The 19105-nt window shown below is 41.8% G+C and overlaps 2 protein-coding genes across 2 annotated transcripts in view; both read left to right on the top strand.

Annotated features, from left to right (window-relative positions):
* The first annotated feature begins 2823 nt into the window (after window positions 1-2823).
* On the top strand, window positions 2824-13767 carry dlec1 (DLEC1 cilia and flagella associated protein). Its single transcript, XM_085362325.1, has 38 exons — window positions 2824-2940; window positions 3038-3178; window positions 3276-3432; window positions 4119-4232; window positions 4313-4497; window positions 4719-4936; window positions 5469-5553; window positions 5655-5742; window positions 6033-6206; window positions 6308-6444; window positions 6548-6640; window positions 6794-6884; window positions 6967-7129; window positions 7396-7588; window positions 7700-7776; window positions 7905-8067; window positions 8161-8257; window positions 8365-8495; window positions 8578-8721; window positions 8814-8944; window positions 9074-9224; window positions 9378-9494; window positions 9571-9689; window positions 9784-9963; window positions 10043-10110; window positions 10186-10337; window positions 10681-10796; window positions 10899-10969; window positions 11360-11577; window positions 11705-11866; window positions 11948-12070; window positions 12171-12265; window positions 12426-12513; window positions 12628-12825; window positions 12914-13075; window positions 13160-13310; window positions 13426-13543; window positions 13653-13767. The coding sequence occupies exons 1-38, from the start codon at window positions 2824-2826 to the stop codon at window positions 13765-13767; spliced, it is 5103 nt and encodes a 1700-aa protein (XP_085218451.1).
* Window positions 13768-17209: 3442 nt separating this feature from the next.
* The window catches only part of map3k22 (mitogen-activated protein kinase kinase kinase 22), a 43965-nt gene continuing 42069 nt past the window's right edge, over window positions 17210-19105 (top strand). The window contains exon 1 of the mRNA XM_085362903.1: window positions 17210-17581. The gene's annotated coding sequence lies outside the window, so the exon portion shown is untranslated. The remainder of the gene's footprint in view (window positions 17582-19105) is intronic.

The following is a 19105-nucleotide window of genomic DNA, read 5'->3' as shown; positions in this document are numbered from 1 at the left end:
AGATAATATGCTCTGGCATCCCCTAAAGGGACTGTGGTCAAGTGAGCCTTCATATGCAAAGTCACCGTCAAGCTAGCCGCACCCCCAGCCACAAACACAATGTTGTTGCACTTTTCTTACGCATGTTACGGTACGGGTGCCAACTCCTGCCATTTTCACTATTTTACCTCTCAATCCAACTTCAAGTTTTGAAGTATTAGCAGTTGATATATATAATTATAAATTAATTTCTAATTCCTGCACTATGCATTGAAAATTTAAAAAAAAACACGTTTATATATCCTGTAAGAGTTGATAATATATTTCCAAAGCAATATCTTCTCACTATACTGTACATTCCTGTTCACCCTGACCTGATCCCCAACTAAGTAAAATTGCTGCACTGTATTTTTGATTATGTGTGGGGTTTTTGTTTGTTTGTTTGTTTGTTTTTTTATTACAGGAAAACTGTTAAAGGTGACGCAAATATTTCACTGGATTCTTACTCTGGATCACCCTCACTCTTCCTCCTCTGGCTCACAGCCCAAAGAACTGTATGATTTCTGAGAAAATTACAGTACTGTGCTTTGAATATTCTCAACTTTGAACTGATATTAATAATAATGAAGTATATTTTATTGATCCCCGTGGGGAAATTACTCTCTCTGCATTTAATCCATTCACTCAGTGAAGCGGTGGGCAGCCACTAACCAGGCGTCCGGGGAGCAGTGTGTAGGGATGGTACCTTCCTCGGGGGTACCTCAGCGTAGCTGTTCAGTGGAACCGAATCCCCGTCCTTCAGATCGTGGGGCGACCATGCTATCTACTGAGCAATCCCGGTCCCGGCTTTAAACTAAAACTGCAAAGGGTGGCACAAATATTTCACTGGATTCTTACTGTAGTTTACCCTCACTCCTACCCTTCCAGCTCACAGCCCAATGAATTGGATGCTTTCAGAGAAATTTAATAGTAAACTCTATCCCAATTACATTGGACAGAGTTTACTATCCTGAAGTGTTGTTCGTGGCTGAAAGGGTGAATCAGTTAGAGGCAGAAGGAGCTCTGCTGCTTTACAAGTGTGGAATGAAGCAACTGTGATGAGTTGTCACCTTTTGTGGCATGCTCCACTCCCACTGGTAAGCAAACTGAAGAGGATCAACACTGATGCAGGGGCGGATCTAGAGAGGTGGCATGGGGTGGCATGTGCTGCCCTAAAATGATCTCTTAATACTCCTAATGCCACTTTAGCTTTGCATATGACAGTGTTCTTTATTAAAATAAGATAACATTAACACTTTGAGCCCAGCAACAATTACAGCTGAATATACATTCTAAAATTGAATATATTGCATAATTGTACCCCCCTTCCACCATTAACAAATGGTGTTATGAGTGTTGTGAGTGAGTGTTATTAACCCTCTGTGTGCTGCAACTCCAAATCACATGACCGACATGTGAAGCTGACATAGCAACAAGCTGCAGCCACCCTGAGTCTCTATTTTATCTCGTGTTGAAAGTTCTTACTTCAAAGTACATCAGTTTTAAAATTTTAATGACAAGCCACTAAATCCAGAGCAATGATTAATTTTTTTTTTATAAGCGGTTAAAAAAAAGTAAAGAAAGAAAAAAAGCCACCTCTTTCCTATTGGTGGAAAAATGTACCATGTCGACCTGTTAAAAAAATGGCAACATGCGGGATTTGGTTGTTGAGGAAGAGGGGAAAGTTTGGGGAGTTTGGGCAACAAGAGCTAACGAGTGAGAGAGTTTTGAAATGATAGATAGCTGTGGAGTTGTGTTGGGAGTGTGTAGTTAGTACATTGTGTTGTCTTATGTAGTCAGTGTGTAGTCTAAGGAGCTTCTTTAAGTTGCTTGAAGACTGGATGACTGAGAACCTTCACAGACATAGTCAGTGTGTAATGTATTTGCTGTTTTGTTGTGTGCCAGTGAGGTTATTAATGAAATAAGACAATTTGCAGGTGCAAAAGACCTCAGCCCAGCAAATGATGAAAAACATTTGTTCATGACAGTGCAGATTTCTGACATTTTGTGTAAATGTAAGCAACAATTTGAATTTTTCTAACAGAAAACAGTGTGAAACCCAAGTTAGACTTGTGTTTGTAAATGAATCGCCCCATGTTGTGTAGCTTTCTGGATTTTATACTTATTGGGATACATATTTATTTATTATTTTTTGTAACTGAGATGTTTAATTATGTGGGATACAGAAAATAATTAAGTTATAGATTACATTATGTGCTTAAAAAACGCTTTGATTTTTCCACCTCATTTGATTTCCATGGCACCACAAGAAAATTTCTCTAGATCCGCCCCTGCACTGACGACACTGCATTGGTTGGGCGTATTGCAAATATTTCAAAACTGGAAGTGGATCGAGTAGCAAAATAGTGATAAATGGCAGGATACAGAAGACTCAGGTGTTTTTAAGCCAGTCAGCACCCATACCGTAATACGCGTAAGAGGTACGGCTGGCTTGACCGTTACTTCACATGTTAGTGCTGCTCACTTGACCGCAGTCTAAAGGGAGCAGAGAAGAAGAAGATACTTAGAAGTGATTTGAACCGATTTCAATAAAACTAAACTAAACTGTCGTCCTAATATTAACACGAATTAGTACTACTACTACCAATAATATATAATTTAAATTTACATATAAAAATGCTAAAACGTAATTTCCTGTCTAGAAGGAAGTTTGGTTGTTGCTATAGCAACCCCATGTAAGAAAACATGGCTGACAAATTATGAAGTCGTCGCACCAGTTTATAAATTACTTAATCTAAGCTACGAATATATCTCTTTCTTACTAACACCTCTGTAACATTTGGCATGATCCATTTAGCTACAGTAGACGTGTCAGCTATGGAAGAGGAGCCGGAGACCAGAGGAAAGCTGCGGGCTGACCCTTCTGTGAACACTCACAGACCCGCGTGTGGAAAATCCCAGGTAAGATCCACCTGACACCTTTAAATGTCTAGGGAACATCAAAACTAATGATAATAATACTAATGAAAAAGCTAACTTCTCTTTCGTTGTATCCCAGAATATTTCTCATGTACTAGCAAGCATCTTTAAGCATCTTTACACAAACGACATAATTAGAAAAGACACTGTGTCCAACCTAGTTCAAACAAAACGTGTACGAGGCAGCTATCATGACAGATACGTTGAAGAACTCCAACAGGTAATCATATACACTCATCTACAACTTGTAAAAAAAATCACTGTCAAAAGTCAGCTGAAGAATAATACAGTGTTATTTTTCCCCTATTGCCACACAGGTTCATTCGGAGTATGAACAGCGTATTAAGCAGGTTGACATGCTGGACAATCACATGATTCAGGCCAGTGCATGTGCTGCAGCCAAAGAAAACCAGGCCTATGAGAGAATGAAGGCGACAGCAGGAGATGTCTGTGATCATCAGGAACTGCTTACAGGTGAGATACTTTTAAAAACTTTAAAAACTTTTAAAAATATAACTGTGTTATATTGCTGTAATATACTAGTGTTTCTGTCCCTAAATGTATGGCTCAAAGGAACCTAACATATAAGATGTCATGATGCTGGTGGCATTCAACAAGATTTCAATCATGAAATTACAAACAAGAGGTGGGAGCTCCGGCTAAAACAAAAGAAGAAGAAGTCTGTGAACCAACCACACAGCGGGCTATTGGATTCAGGCTTCTCTCCTAGTAGTTTTTGTAAACTAGAGTAATAGAAACGCAACAGAAAACAGGTCTGCTGGTAACTCCAAACTCAACTATACTTAGTAAACAAAGCTGATAACAGAAAGATAAAGTCAGTGCTCATGGAGTTGAGGGATGAGGAATGAGGGACCAAGACACTAGTTGCTGACCACCACTGCGTTGTCTAGGTTTATATGTGTGTGGTGAGCCTTCTGCAACCAATCGGCACTAAGAATAAATCAGAGAAGTGAGAGAGTAGTAATGAAGGTGAGAATAAGAACACAAAAAGATGATGAGGGTACTGATGCACTGAGATTGTATGTATCTCTGCACTCATGTACCAAAGAGCTCATCATGCTTGCTTAATCCCACCATCTACATGTGTTTATTTGTTTTCAGAATGCCTCATTTGATTCGATTTTTATACCTATTTTCAGTCAAATCAGCCTTTTCCTGGTGTGTGGATGAAGATCTTCTTGAAATGAATAATCTGATTTCCCCAAAGGATTACTTGGCTACACAAAAACCACATGTACGAGCACCAGCAGCAGGTATCTGACCCTCTTTAACATTTATCTTAAATTTATTAGTTGCCAGTGATTCGGTGCTACAAACTTTCTTTTCTTGTCAGAAAAGTGGAATCCTGCCAAACCGACCATTGCCTTCACCATGCATGTGTCCCGAAAGCCTCAGGATGATGGTTACACAGTCATTCGCCGCCCAGAAAAAACGGGCTTTGTAGACATCCAGTTAGACCACAGTGTGACCTTTGAGTCCTGCTCAGACACCCCAAGGAGGAAGGAAACTCAAAGGGAGGTGAGGAGATTGATAAGATCTTTATATATCGCTGCTGATCCCTTTTTCCTGGGCAAAGGTCGAGTAGGTATTTTAATTCAATTTTTGTGTTTCTTCTCCAAATACAATCAAAAATAATAATGATTGGATAAAAAGGTTGTTAAACAATAGCAAAAAAAGACAACCTGGGAACAACGTGCATTCAAATTCAAAATGTAATTCCATCAAAATCATCTTCCAAGCCAAACCAGACCAAGACTAAGCCAAAATGGAAGGGTGAGCCAAGTGTGAAGGATCGAGCGGATGGCTGGGAGAAACTTCTGAAGCTGAAAGATCGACAGAGCTTCCTTCGCAATCCGCGCTTCCTTCCCCTAAATTCACAGCAGGGCGGCACGTCCCTCATCAGGCCCAGAACCAAAGGGAAGGCAGAGCCTGAGAGCAAAGGCGCTAAAAAGAAAAGGTAATTAAAGAGAATAAAAGGCTTTTTAATAATTTCAAGGAACATCCTTATCATTTTGTGATAAGGAAGCATGTACAGTTAAGGCACATTGCTGATAGGACATTTTTGCATGGGAAATGCAGGAAGCTCAGGCAAGACAATCCCCTTCAATATCCACAGCAAACACGAGTATCATTTACCTCAGTGGAAAACAGCTGTACCCCCTTTGTGCCATAGCAGAGATGTGTAAGTTGATACTCTGAACATGATGTAGTCTCACATAATGCAGTCAGGCTGTTTACATCAAATGCACGTCCCCACACTCTACTAGACACACACAGAATCAATATGTACTGTACATAGATAAACTCTGCTGGTACAGCCAAGCGTCTCTAAAAAAAAAGACAAGCTGACTATTATGTGTGTTGTGTATTGTAGTGTGACTGAAAGCCACAACTGATTGTTTCCTATCTTTCACTTCCCGTGAGCCTGTCTTTATTGTGAATACACACAATGCTCAGGTGCGGTTGTGTTTGTACTCTTACTTTGAAAGCCCCGCCGAGGAGCCGATTCCAGTCTTCCTAGCAAAACCTTCAGTGGTGGTTTTCACCGACTATAGTGTGGGAAACATCTATGAGGTGTGTTTCAGAGCTTTTATAACCAGACAAAAACGGAATCCTCCTTTTTCTGTGAATTGGTGCACTGTAACAAGCCCTTGCCCTGCCCTTTCCTGTCTCAGACTACACTGGAGCTTAAAAACGTGACTTCTTCAAGCCGCCACATCCGAGTGATCCCTCCTACCACTCCTTACTTCTCTATTGGCTTGGGTGAGCTCCTTTTGGTTCTGATTGGATGGTGCATATTTTCTTGTTGTTGATGTGGTGAGGAAATAAGCAAGTGTGTCAAAGTGTAAGTGACTGCATTAAACAGGAATGCCACAGAGCTTTAACCACAAAAAAAAGTTTTCATTTTGGAATACAGTTTTAGCATTCCTGTGGAGACAGCAGCTCCTCTGTATGCCAATATTAACCTCACGTTTTAACTTACACTAAGCTATCTGAAGTTAAGCAGTACCACACAAAATTCAGATTGTTGTCATTGTGATACGTTTTGGCAGGGAGATTCCCAGGTGAAGGGGGCGTTGTTGCCCCGGGGATGAGCTGTAAGTACACGCTGCGTTTTGCTCCAGACTCCTTGGGAGACTACAAGGACTTTATAGTGGTGGAGACCCAGGCGGAGGGCCCATTTGTGGTACCGATTGAGGCATGGAGACCTCCTCCTATTCTCACCTGTATGTTTTCACTGCAATCTGCCCCACCAATTTTGTTGTTATTCACATTAGTTACTTCATTTGCCGATGTACTGCTGATATGCTTCCCTCTTATTCTTCAGTACCAAGAGTCCTGGACTGTGGTTACTGTCTCATTGGAGGAGTCAAGTTTGTTGAGTTTCTGTGCCAAAATGTGGGCCTCAGCACTGGGACCTTTTGCATTATTCCCAAGGACGAGTGGCCAGCTTCAAATTTTAGGGTAAAAAAACTGACACATATAAATATATCAATGTTTTAATTCAGTTTTTCTGCAACCAAACAGCTCAGTCTCATTCTCATTAGCTCCAATTTTCTTTATATAGTCTTTGGCCAGAACATACTTTTCTGAGCAGCCACCCTTTGCTGTCAGTCCCTCCCTTTTTGTACTGGAGCCAAGAGAGGCCACTGTTGTTGAGGTGAGTCTGGATTTAAAATCAGGTAGAGTAATATGTTAATTCAATTCTTCTTTGTTTTTTCCTTTCAGTTCCCCCACCTCTGACTTCTAATCAGCTGACTGTATCTATGGAAACTGAGCATGTAAAAAAAAAAGTGTTAATGTGGATTTACAGGTGGTTTTCTTTCCAACCACCGCTGAGAAGAGCTGCCAGGTTTTCACTGTTGTGTGTGACAACTGCCAGGTGAAAGACATTTCCATTGAAGGTAAATCCCAACAAGAGGCATTGCTAAGAGCTATGCTCCGCAATAAATTATGCATTGTGTGTAATGTGCGTTTGCTTCTCAGGTGAGGGCCAGCTGATCGCACTGGAGCTGGTGTCTGTGTCTGGGGGGGAGGAGCCTCCTGTGGTTGGAGAGGTGCATGACCTTACTGCAGAGCACTTTATCCGTTTCAGCCCATGCAACCCTCACTCTGTGCAACAGAAGAAGCTTGTCATCAGAAACAATGTGTAAGAGTCGCACGCCTCATGTGTTTTATAAGCAAATCTCTTCCTTTTCAAATTTTTGGCCACAGGGTAACATAAGATAGGGTTCAAGCACCCGTACTAGCTGTATTAACATTGCTGAAGTTTCCCGGATGGAATAATGAAATGCTAATAAACTCTGTTTCTGACTCTGTGTTGTTGTTTTTTGCAACAGCAAAATTCCTTTCAGAGATCAGTAAATAACACATTTTATGTCTGTTTCTTTCTCCTTTCTTCATCTCGGAATAAAGCCACTTGGAGCTTCCTTTTCACTGGCAGATCATGAAGCCCAACTTGCATCCTCTGCTTCCACGGGAAAGCCCTGATGCCTCACATATCCAGTTCCACTTGGCCACAGACGAGGTTTTCCATGTCAGCCCCTCAACAGGCATCCTGGCTCCCTGCCAGGACCAAGAGTATCTGCTCATCTTTTGTCCTAAAGAGGTAAAGAGGACTCGGGATAAATAGCTGAAAAAAACAAATAAATCCAGCAATCATTGTATCATTGTGGTAAACAATGTTGCATTTCTTGAATGAAGAATGTGTTTTCTCAAGTTAAAGGATTATCACAGTGTCTGCCACTTAGTCCTGAGAGACATCCCCCAGCTGCCACCAGAGCCTTCCGACAGCAGGTTGATAAATGTTAATATAACAAAATAAAATCACAAGCTCTCACACATGATGCTTACTAAACAATGCCTGCCTTGTTCATTTTTTATTTTTTTGTATCTAACAAATTGTATAATTTGGGGAGATATAGCGTCCTTCAGCCCGTGCAGCCTGGCTCCAAGGTAACAAGCGTCATCATCATGGAGATAGAGGTCAAGGGGTCAACGGAGCCTTATCAGATCTTGCTGGAGCCTTACGCCATTGTGATCCCCGGAGAGATTTTTATTTGCACACCCACTTCAAGGCAGTTCAAGGTTAGTTTCTAATAGTGGAGTTAAATCACTTCATTCTGCTCCCACATCGCTATTATTAATGAATTTATTGTTTCTGTGTTGTACGTGCACCAGATGTGGAACCACAGCAAAACCTTCATCTGTTTTCAATGGGAGAGAATTAACAGCAGCTGTCATGTAATAGAAGTGGAGCCATCGTCTGGCAGAATAGGTGCATTACAGAGTTGATCTGCTTAATGGTGCAAAAAAGTATAATTTTTAAATGTTTATATCTTTTTTGTTTTTTGGCTTGACAATTCTTTACTGGGCCGTATCCAGAGGAGAATGAATGTTTTGACTTCAGTCTTACTGTGACGGGAGGGAAAGCAGAGAATATTGTGACTAGTTTGGTTTGCCACATACAGCACCACCATGAGCCGGTCACTCTGGCTGTAGAAGTCTCCTTCAAAGTAAGATTGAACCACACAGCATAAATGCATTACTGTAGCGTCTATTTTTGTGACATTACTATCATTTGGTGGTGTTAAACAGGGCCCCACAGTGACTCTCAATGTGCCCAGCATTGACTTTGGACCCATAAGACCCAGAGAACAGACTCAGACTACCCTGCTCCTTACCAATACCACCCAGCTGGAAGCCTCTTGGATCCTGGAGAGAAAGCATCAAGACTCACAGGTACATAGGAAACACGATAAAATGAAAGCTAGGCTGACTGTTCATTCTGTTCATGAAGTGACTCCATATAAACAATCTGTGTTGCTGCTTAGATCTCAGTTGAACCCAGCAGGGGTCTCTTGCCTCCCTTGGCCTCTTGCAATGTGGACGTGCTCTTTAAGCCACATTCCTGCCAGCTGTTTGAAACTGAGCTGGAACTGACTGTGGAAAATGGGACAGGATGGTAAGGAAGCACAGTCACATAAAACAATGTGATTCCTCCTTTTAGTCTAGAATACAATCCACAAAAACCATATTAACCATATTAATAAGATGTGAGTAAGTAACAGCACTACCTGTGTGTTCCCTACAGTCACCTGTCAGTGCGAGCAGACGTGCAGTCGTCCCACGTCTGTCTTCTGAACTGCACACTGTCCTTCCCTGAACTTTATGTTGGAGCTTCTGCCACAGGCACCGTAACTCTTTTCAATCAGACCCTGCTGCCATCACAGTTCAGTTGGCTGGTATGCAACACAACATTCACTGTATTAAGTTGCACTAGCGTATGCAGGAAAAGGTTGTTTCAGTACATATTATTAATGGGAAATAGATCTTTCTCCATGGACATGTGGGCTATATCAAGCTTGTCTTTTAATAGTTATTGTTGCTTTGAACAGGCCGAGCTGCAGGGCAAACAAGCTTCACTGTGTTCAGCCACCTTTGACCCCTCCTCTGGTACTCTGGGACCTAAAGTCAGCATGGAGATCACAGTGACTTTTACTGCTCACACAGACGTAAGTGCTAGTTTGCAGCATTTTTTTGAACACACCTAAAGTTTGAAAGAAAAAAGTCTCACCTTTTTTCTTCTAGCTCGAGCTGACCGAGGTTGCTGCTGTCTGTGAAGTCCAGGGAATGAACTCCCCTCTTGTTGTTGGAATTGTGGCCAAACCCAAGAAACTCAGTGTGTCTTACAGTGTGCCCGGTGTCTGGTAGTGAACTTGCCTTAAAGTCTTGCATCTAAAAATCCACTGCATCAAATAACTCCGTTTCAGATACTGAAAAAACTGTTTTTTCTCGTTCTAGTCCAAATGGTCAGAGTCCTTCAACACCAGTACTTGAGTTTGGAGATGGTGTCATTTTGAAGAGTGCTGTTAGCAAGCAGTTACTGATAACCAATCAAACTGCTATCCCGGCTCCTTTTACCGTAGAGGCAGAATATTTCACCTGCCATGCCTTGAAGCCAAATAAGCAGCCAGAGAAAAGGTGAAGGGAGCTGAATTATTGATCAAAGTATAACTCTGCTTTGACAGAAAATCTGACACTGGCTGCATCTTAATCGCAGATTTGCATACGTCACGAATCCGCTCCACTCTCTTCAAGCTAAGAAAGCAGAGGAAAAAGCACACGAGGGTATGCATCATCTTCAGATTGTGCTTTTGATATAAAGAAACAAGGAACTGACTCTGTTTGTTTGCTCGTTGCCAGAGTTTGTGAGTAGCCTGCTGGCTCATGGAAAAGGCGCCGCTTTTTTTGTCACGCCACACACGGGGACACTCGGAGCGTTTGAGAGTCGGGCTGTGGACGTGACTGCCTACACTGACATGTGGGGGGAGTACACAGACCACCTCATATGCAAAGTATGTTGCCACAGTTTAAGCTAATAAATGTGATGTAACTGATGTAATAAACTGGATATAAAACATGGATGTAGCTACTAAGTCTTAAAAGGTAAAGCCATTGTAGAACTACCTTAAATCTGCATTTCTTTTAATGGCCAGCAGGTGGCGACACCTGTTTTCTGCTCTACGATCTCAGAAAACATGTTCCTGATGAGTTTATGGTGTCATTTAGTACACACTGATGTTCATTTTGTAAACTGTGGATAAAGCAGGGAGTGATTGTGCAGTGTGTCTTGAGTTCTATGGTGAATCTAAATGGCCTCTTTCTTTATTTTAATTCAGTACTTTATTTTTGATCCAGGTGGGGGATCTCAAGCCTGTGCTTATTCCCATCCATATGACAGTGAAAGGCTGCCCCCTCTACTTCCAGATGACGGGCCCACGAGCACAGGATCAGAACCAGGGACCAATCATACAGTCTGTTCCACAGTCCTTTTCCCCAGCTATTTATACCTATATTTGTGTATTTTTAATGAGCGGCTATCTCATTTAATGAGAAATACCTCTCCTCATCATTAGGTTTGGCACTCATGTATCGGGTGGTGACACCGTTTCTCGTTCTCTTCGCATCAACAATCCCACCATGTTTGGTAAGTGTTCTCAGTAAACACTGTGTGCTGGAAAAGGACTTAATGACCCTGTCGTTTCCTGTCTGAGGGACTAACTGCATTCCAGCTTATTACTGGAATAAAAAATATCAAATGGGATTTATAATAGAGCTTAATAGATCAATATATATATATAATATATGTATATAAACAGAGCTTCGGCTTTACTGGTAGCTGCTGTTTTGGCGCTTTTAGGTGTTTTCGAGTGGCTTTCGGTGCTTTTGAGAGTGCTGTCCTTGCCATTGTGAAATCCTATTATCTGCTCATCAGTCAACTGGAAAGCACTTTGAATTGCACTTGCCCGTAGGACATAAATACAGCTTGAAGAAATAAGTTCTAAATGATATAATGTAAATGTCGGCTCGGTGACAGATATTCGTTTGGACTGGGAGACTTACAACGTAGATCAGAACGACGGTAAACTGCTGGACTTTGTGGTGGTGTTTGGAGACGCTTTCCCCCTTAAAGATGCTGATGGCAACGAGGTGCTGAGCAGCGCGCTGAGGCTTTCTAGCTTCAATGAAACAGCATGGGAAAAAACACGCACCACAGTTTCTGAGGAAACAAGTGCTTCTCTCCAAAGCTTGACTGTGAGTATATATTGAACACCATGATGCAGATGCTTAAAGATTTTACCACACATCCTGTGGGAAAACCTCATAAACGCACATTTTCTTCTTTGAATGGCTCGACCTAGCTTTCCTGTATTGATTTCAGGATGTGGAAGAGGAAGAATATATGTCTGAAGATGAGCGTGGGGAAGAAGAGGAGACTTGTCTTTATCCCTCTCTTGGAAAGAAAAAACTCATATCTGTCCACATCAGGCCTCACATGGGCAACCTCTCAGATTACCCCTTCTGCATCACACCGCAACAAATAGTACGGTCGGAGGATTTTAGCCACGTGCTTGTTGTCTGTTATTTCATCTGAGTAATGATGCTTTTCTTTGTAAATCTCAAGGTGATTCCAGCAAAGAGCAGCAGAGCCATCCATGTGTCTTTTACTCCTTTGACCCTTTCTGGGGCTGCTCGTAAGTCCAGATGTGTCGGCTTGGCTCTGGGTTTTATGAACCTAGACTCCGAGGTAAGCTGTTGTGATTCGATGTTAAATCCTGGGAAATGCAAACAGTAGATAACTGTGATCCAGCCTAAATCCTTATACTTTATTGTTGTGTGTAATTCAGCTGGCTGCTTGTGTTCCCGGTAAAGTTGGGAGGGCTCAGGGTTTGGATTTAGAGCCCGTCAGAGTGGATCTACTAGCAGCCGTTCAGACTGCAGCGTAAGCAATTATATTCCTGCTATTTATCCCCACCCGGACACGTAATGCATCCTGCTTGATTTATGTTTCTTAAATTAAAATAAGCTGAGGTTAGGTAAAAGCAGCTCAGAGGTGGTCTGATTAAGTTGCATATCTTCCTCTTGACTTCCTGTCGCTGCAGGCTTTTAGTGCAGGCGGAGGAGGACGATGGGGTGCTGGAGTTTTGTGCTTCGGCCGGTGATTTACTGATGGCAAACTCAAACAACGAGGTAGGTCTGAGAAGTGTACAACACTAATCACCAGTGCTCTGACATGCAAGTGCACACATGAGATGTTTGTCCCAAGTTAATTTTGAACAGTCTATTTTTCTTTTTTTTTTGCAGATAGTAGTGCGTGAATTTGACATCACACAAAGCTTCCAGCTGAAAAACACTTCAGAGATGCCCCTGCACTTCAGCCTGGGGACTCAGCCTCCGTTTTCAGTGGTCAAACCAAAACCCAGAGGCCCGACCAGCACCTCCAGGAATCCTCCGTCTGGGGACAATCAGTCTTTAGTGCTTAAGCCACAACACAGCATGCGGGTGAGATGAGTCATGGATGCAGCAGCATCATTAGAATTTGATTTACACAATTATTTGTAAGTGTTGCCCTCTTTTGTTTAAATACTAGGTGAAAGTGGCCTTCCACTGTTCCCTGCCTCTTCTGGACCATGTGGAACAGACAGATGAGGAAATCCCTCCTGGGGTGAAGCTGATCCACGGTGCAAACGGGCAGATGAAGCTGAGGTTCGAGCAGAATCTCCTGATTCACTACAGCAACAACACCCTGCAGGTTAGGGACATCTGTTCAATGCGTGTATAACAGCTCGGTTGGGAGCTGCTATATGACCTCACATAGTCTATTTGCTCTGTGCAGACGGTGCCACTCTGCGCTCATCTGGATCTTCCAACACTGCGTTTATCTGCTGTCAGCGTCGACTTTGGGCTCTGCTATGTGGGCCAGACGCAAACCAGAGAAGTAAATCTGTACAGCTGTGGAGCCCACATGTTCTGGAAATCTATTACAAGTAATCACAAATCAATCAGTAACCTCTATGTTGCCTAGAAATCTATCTTTCTATGTGAAGCCCAAATTGCTTTGCATAGCATGTCAGCCCTACTCGTGTCATTCACCCTGTGCAGAGTCAGTTGAAGGGGACTCCCATGTGTTCGGAGTAACACCTGACTTTGGACTGCTCGGGTCCAAGGAGCACCGCGTCACCAGCAGCAGCCAGTGTCTTCAGATCAGCTTCACTCCCGGGTAATGCAGCAAACCATCGAAAGAATTTTTACTATTGAAATCGTAAACAGTAAAAAATACCCAGCTAGCTTTATGTAACGCGTTCAAAGTGTGTTTATGTGTGTTTCAGTGACGACAGAGAGTTCAGCACTCTCCTGGTTATCCGGTCTCCTCTCATAAAGACGTCTGTCACGCTGCAGCTCCGGGGAACAGGATCCTTTGATGAAATGTACAGGTCGAGCTAAATAAGCTAAAGGTGTTGAATCTCTTTATTTTGATCTGTAAGAATATAAATAAATATAAAAGGTCATTTCTGCTCTTCTTTTATTCTTTATGTACAGCGGCATTAAAGTGCTTGCAGCGAACACTAAGTCATGACTGTTTTCATAAAGACATTTAATTACGAAAAGATACAGACAGAAAGATGCAGCATGTTAAGACTCGCAGTAGCAAACTCCAACTTCCTGTGTTTAAATATTAATTAGTGATTTATCCAGTAAAACAGCAATGTGGCTTCTGTTGGCACATAGCCTTGAGGCCACTTCATTGTGAAATAGCTATATAATAGCTACATTCACATGTATCATACAACTCCAATTTTAAAAAAAGTTAGTAAACTTCAAAATCTAAATAAAAGGAGAATTCAGTAGTTTGCAAATGTTCGAACCCATATTTTAATCACAACAGATCATAGAACAGTTATGAAATGTTTAAAACTGCAGCAATCCACAATTTTAAGAAAAATATTGGCTCATTTTGAATCTGATGTTAGCGACACACCTCCAAAAAGCTTGGACAGTGCCGACAAAAGGCTGAAGAATTAAGTGATTCTAAAAAGAAACAGCTGGAGAAACATTTTACAGTTAATTCGGTTCATTTACAGCAGGTCAGTATCGTGACTGGGTATAAAAAGAACATTTCCCAAAAGCCTTTCAAGAAAAACCACTAAACAAATTGCATCTACAAATTCTGAACACATTTCAGAATAATGTTGCTCAACTTAAAATTGTGAAAATTTTGAAAATCTCATCATCTACAGTAACATAATATCATCAAAAGATTAAGAGAATCTGAAGAAATCTCTTCTGTGTTTTTTTTAGATGTCTTATGCAGTCTGGAAAATTTGAGGCAGCAGCTAACCCTCCATTTTAGTCCCAGTGGACCTAAAAACCATGCAAAATGCCCAAGAGACAGTAGCCAGAGCAGAAAACTGCCAAAGACACTAGAAAAGCTTTGAACATTGCTTTAAAAAAAGACTTTCCCAGTATTTTAAGGGTTCCCTGAGGTGCTCCTCTTACTGACAGAGAGGCCTCATTGATTCCCAACAAATCGATATCAGCCACAGTTTGCATGTGCATTTTTTCCATTTTTCTAGGAGACCACTTAGCAAAATGTAAAAGCTAGAAGGATAAGCGCCAGTATGTAAACATGTTCATTAAACATATACTCTATTCTAACTGGTTTTCCCAGCACTCGTAAAGGCAAAGGTTCAATACTCAGCAATCAGTTTAAAATTCATTCTGCATGGTTTTTTACACATGAGACACATGAATATTAGTATGATTTTAATATTTCTGCAGATGGCCAATAGACAAAGGTTATGTTATATACTATGACCTATATGTAAGCGTATATGACTCAAGTATATAATGGTATAGTATGTGGTTTGTCTCTGGGGAACCCTCCTGATCTCCAAAATTCTCTCAGGTGATGCTAGAAAAACCCCCAAAACAAATAAAAAACATGTGAACTCCCCCACACTCACAGGCTGTGAGTGTTCATAACAGCTGCATCCCGTGTTCATCTGCAGCACAGTTTAGCATCTACAAGCACTCAAATCCATAGAGAGATGCAAATGTCCAATTGATATTCATTGCACTGAAGCAGTCTTACAGAGAGCAAGGGCATGTCTGATCACAATAAAACACTGCTGTTTGGAACTAATCTGATGCTGGGCCCAAGGTCAGTTAAGCATTCGTCATTCTGATTGTCTCCCTCCGGGTTTTGTTTTTATGCCCATTGTAAATAATTTTTGGTACACAGGTAGCCTTTTTCCCCCCAAGATACAAATGAAATGCACAATGCAAATGCTCAGCAATCAAATGAGAGGCAAACATAGTCAGTGATGTGTGGTTAAGTAGAGCATTTGATCATTTAGTGAGGTGTAATACTTATAATACAGTTAGCAATGTGCTGCCATGTGTGTGTGCTCCTATTAGCTGACATGCAGGGAAAAGATACAGATTATTATTCATGCTAATGGTAAAATAGTATCACAGTGTTTGCAGATGCAAGTGTTCGTGCTCTTTATCTGACAATTTAAAATGCTCAAATGGAGCTATGATGACAGTCAACAGGCACTGTCAACCCACTGAGATCAAGTGAGGGGAGTTAGAAACACTTCAGCTGCACTGATGAAGCAGGCATGTGTGGAGAACTGATCACTGCCCCACCACCACCAAAAAAACAAAAAAAACAAAACCAAACCTTTGCCAGATTGATCTTGAAAATGAGCGTTTTATTCTCAGTGGGATTTTTACCTGGATATGAAATAGTTCATATCATCCCAAATATCAGTGTTTTCCAAGTCTGGATGGATAGAAAAAAAGACTTCTAACAGCTTAGTATGGATACAATGAGACAAACACTGCTGGCCTGTCTGCACACCAGATGTGGAGTCCTGACAGAGCAGCATGATATGAAAATTTGACATATATCTAATCAGACTCATGCTTGCTCATCTTGCATAACCTTTAAAGTGGCAATCCTCAACCCATCAACAGCTGTGTCACGATTTTTGTCCTTTCTACCGCATGCTATGTATCGACATACGGATACAATTAAAATCACACACTGTAGTTAATTAAAGGAAACAAACAGGAGGGAAAAAAGCATAAATACTTCCCCCAAAAAACAATGACATTTGGATTTTAGCTCGTCTTCCTTTGGTTGGGATATTTGAAGTTTGTCCAATCTGATTATGCCTAATGCCAACTTCATAACCTGCTATGTCCACCATATTGCTCACTACATGTATGAATCAATACCAAGGCTGGTATTGGTATCTGACTCAGTAGGATTGATACTTTGTTTCTATCGTCTAAGTTCAGCATGTAGCTTTAATTATGTCACAGTTATAGCGCAACAACACACAGCAACAGAAGAGGACCCACAGTGCTTTAGAGACAGGCAAAATTTAAAAACTATGTAAAATTCAGTGTTTTAGTGGTAATTAAAAATGTCTCAATTTGCAAATCGATGATGATTAATCTCACAAGTCATAAACACTGCCCTCCCCTACACAAGCTGCTTTTATACGTTAGGTTGGTATCAGATCAATACCAAAAACTTGCAGTATCTCCCAGCATTAATGTAAGGTCAGCTGCCTTTATAAGTTAAAAGTATTGAGATTGCTATCATCACTGTAAATGTGTTTACTTGGCATTGGATCGATAGTAGTATTTGCAGTATAGCACAGCACCTCCGTCCACCTGAACTTTGCGACACAGAGCGTAGGAGCACAGGAAAATATGTATTTGCCCCTGATGTCCACGGTGTGGCGGTACTCTCTGAGGTTTGAAGCCGCTGCCGTGAAAACGCACCACCGGACAGCGTCACCACTTCCTGGAGCTCACGTTGTTGCTGACATCAGAGGCGCAGCTCCGGGGTGAAACTCGGCTCTCTCGCTCCTCTCCGTAGTGTGTGTTGAGACAAGCAAAGCGCAGGGCGAAGAAGAAGAAGAAGAAAAACTTTACTCTGAAACACATCGGCCACTGCAGGTTATTCCCCTCTGTCCACTCCACTCTGGATTTATGCACCTCTGAAAGAAGAAGAATATCTTTGCGCCTGAGTGCAGCTTGTTCTTGTTGTTATTTCTGCGCTTAGTCCAGAGCGCAGTTTCCGGATATCAGCTCACTGTTTTTGGAAGATTTTCTCCGCATCTGTTAGGATTTTTCCGCTCTTCCTGTCGCGTGTCTGTGATAACTTACAGCCCACAATCAGTTCATTTTCAAAAATCCTGCAGCCGCAACTGGATCATGGACACACACAGATAACAAGGTAAGAACCACTGTGGGGTTTTCCCCCTTATTTGGGAGCACCGCTTGTTACTATTATTTCTCATTTATAGGAAATAAAACTCCACGACAGTACAGTAAACTTGCAGATATTAATTATGTTATTATGGGTTCTTTTTAAGTGAGTGCTCGTAACACAAATCACGTGCAGTGCATTTACAGGTAGGCCTTCCTGCAAGTGGAAAGTGTTAGTTGGAGAGCCTTCAGGTGATTTCAGTGCGGCTGTTATGATGCTGAATTTGGATTTGGACAAGGAAAGAGACACGATAAAGTTTTAAAGACACAACAAACTGTTTCTGTTGCAACAAAAAGAAAATAGTGGGGAGGGGGGAAGTTTGCTTTTTGCTAAGTGGTCGTTTCCAGTGCACAGCACAGCATCTAAAGACATCTAAATTGCATGTCTTTAGATGTGACTGATTGCTGGAAAGTCAGTGCCATCATATGTGATTGTAGAGTCATTCATAGCCCGTGTCCTTCCCCTCTCTCTGCTGTCAGTTTTCCAGTCCTCTGTGATTCACTGTGGTTACTTTAGCTGGTGTTTTTCTTGAAAAGAGGAAACCTCAGTGTTCTTGTCCTGAAAAGTCCTTCGTGTGTTACTTTTTTTTGTTTCCTGTCCTTTTGTTTTCGGTTTCGAAGAGATTTTTCTGCCTTCCTGAGGCGGTGAGAAAGCGACGAGGATGCAGGTGAGCTTCATCCAGAGATGGCAGAGCTCTGAGATGATGCGCTAAATTAGATCTAATGAGGCCACCGTCTTCATCAAATCAAATCAATTGGAAGTGCACTCACGAGAAGGAGCCTGAGCGGCACCCTGATGGATGAGTTCATCATCGCTGTGGCGTGCCCTGGAGCTCAGGAATAGCCTTAAACTGAGAGTCAAACTGTCAAGTGGAAACCACCCACAGATATGGCTGGCGTGCCTCTAGCAAAACAAACCACTGTGCTGATAAGAGGACAGAATCCCACAGTGAATGGTGCCAGACACAAACGTGCTGGGTTATTAATTGCATTTTGATGGGACTAATGAGGACAAAGGTCAGGGAGGAGGAAAAAAACAGGTAGAAAGTCTGTTAAGCAGAGTTTCACAGCGTCCCATTTAATCTGAAAAACCTTTGAGAACTGCATGGGAGTATGTCATGTGCAACAGAGTTTGCTCATGCAGATTGTATTATTATTAATATTAAGACCCCCCCCTGCAGTTTACTTATGAGAAAGTTATGTTCACTCCTTTTAACATCATGGTGTCACCTCTTAGTGTCACACGGGAGGCTTTGCCGGTCATTAGTTCAGCATCACGGCCTCCTTTACCCCACGCTGTCCGCTCCACGATGACCATAAACCCGTGCTATCATATGCTAAATTCACGGGAGCTTCACTGCTTTCCAGATGCCCACTGAGGAAAAGCTGGCCTTTCAAAGATTACTGTGAGAGAGATGACAGAGTACAGAGAGATGGGAGGATTGGTTTCTCTTGAATCCTTGTTTTTTTAATATATTTTTTAATATTGCTT

Source organism: Diplotaxodon limnothrissa, linkage group LG9, assembly GCF_057381915.1.
Source record: "Diplotaxodon limnothrissa isolate DT_005_m linkage group LG9, D_limnothrissa_male_GT1.1, whole genome shotgun sequence".
Classification (NCBI taxonomy): domain Eukaryota; kingdom Metazoa; phylum Chordata; class Actinopteri; order Cichliformes; family Cichlidae; genus Diplotaxodon; species Diplotaxodon limnothrissa.
Note: the sequence above shows the minus strand (reverse complement) of the source record. Positions and strands in the feature narration are given on the sequence as shown.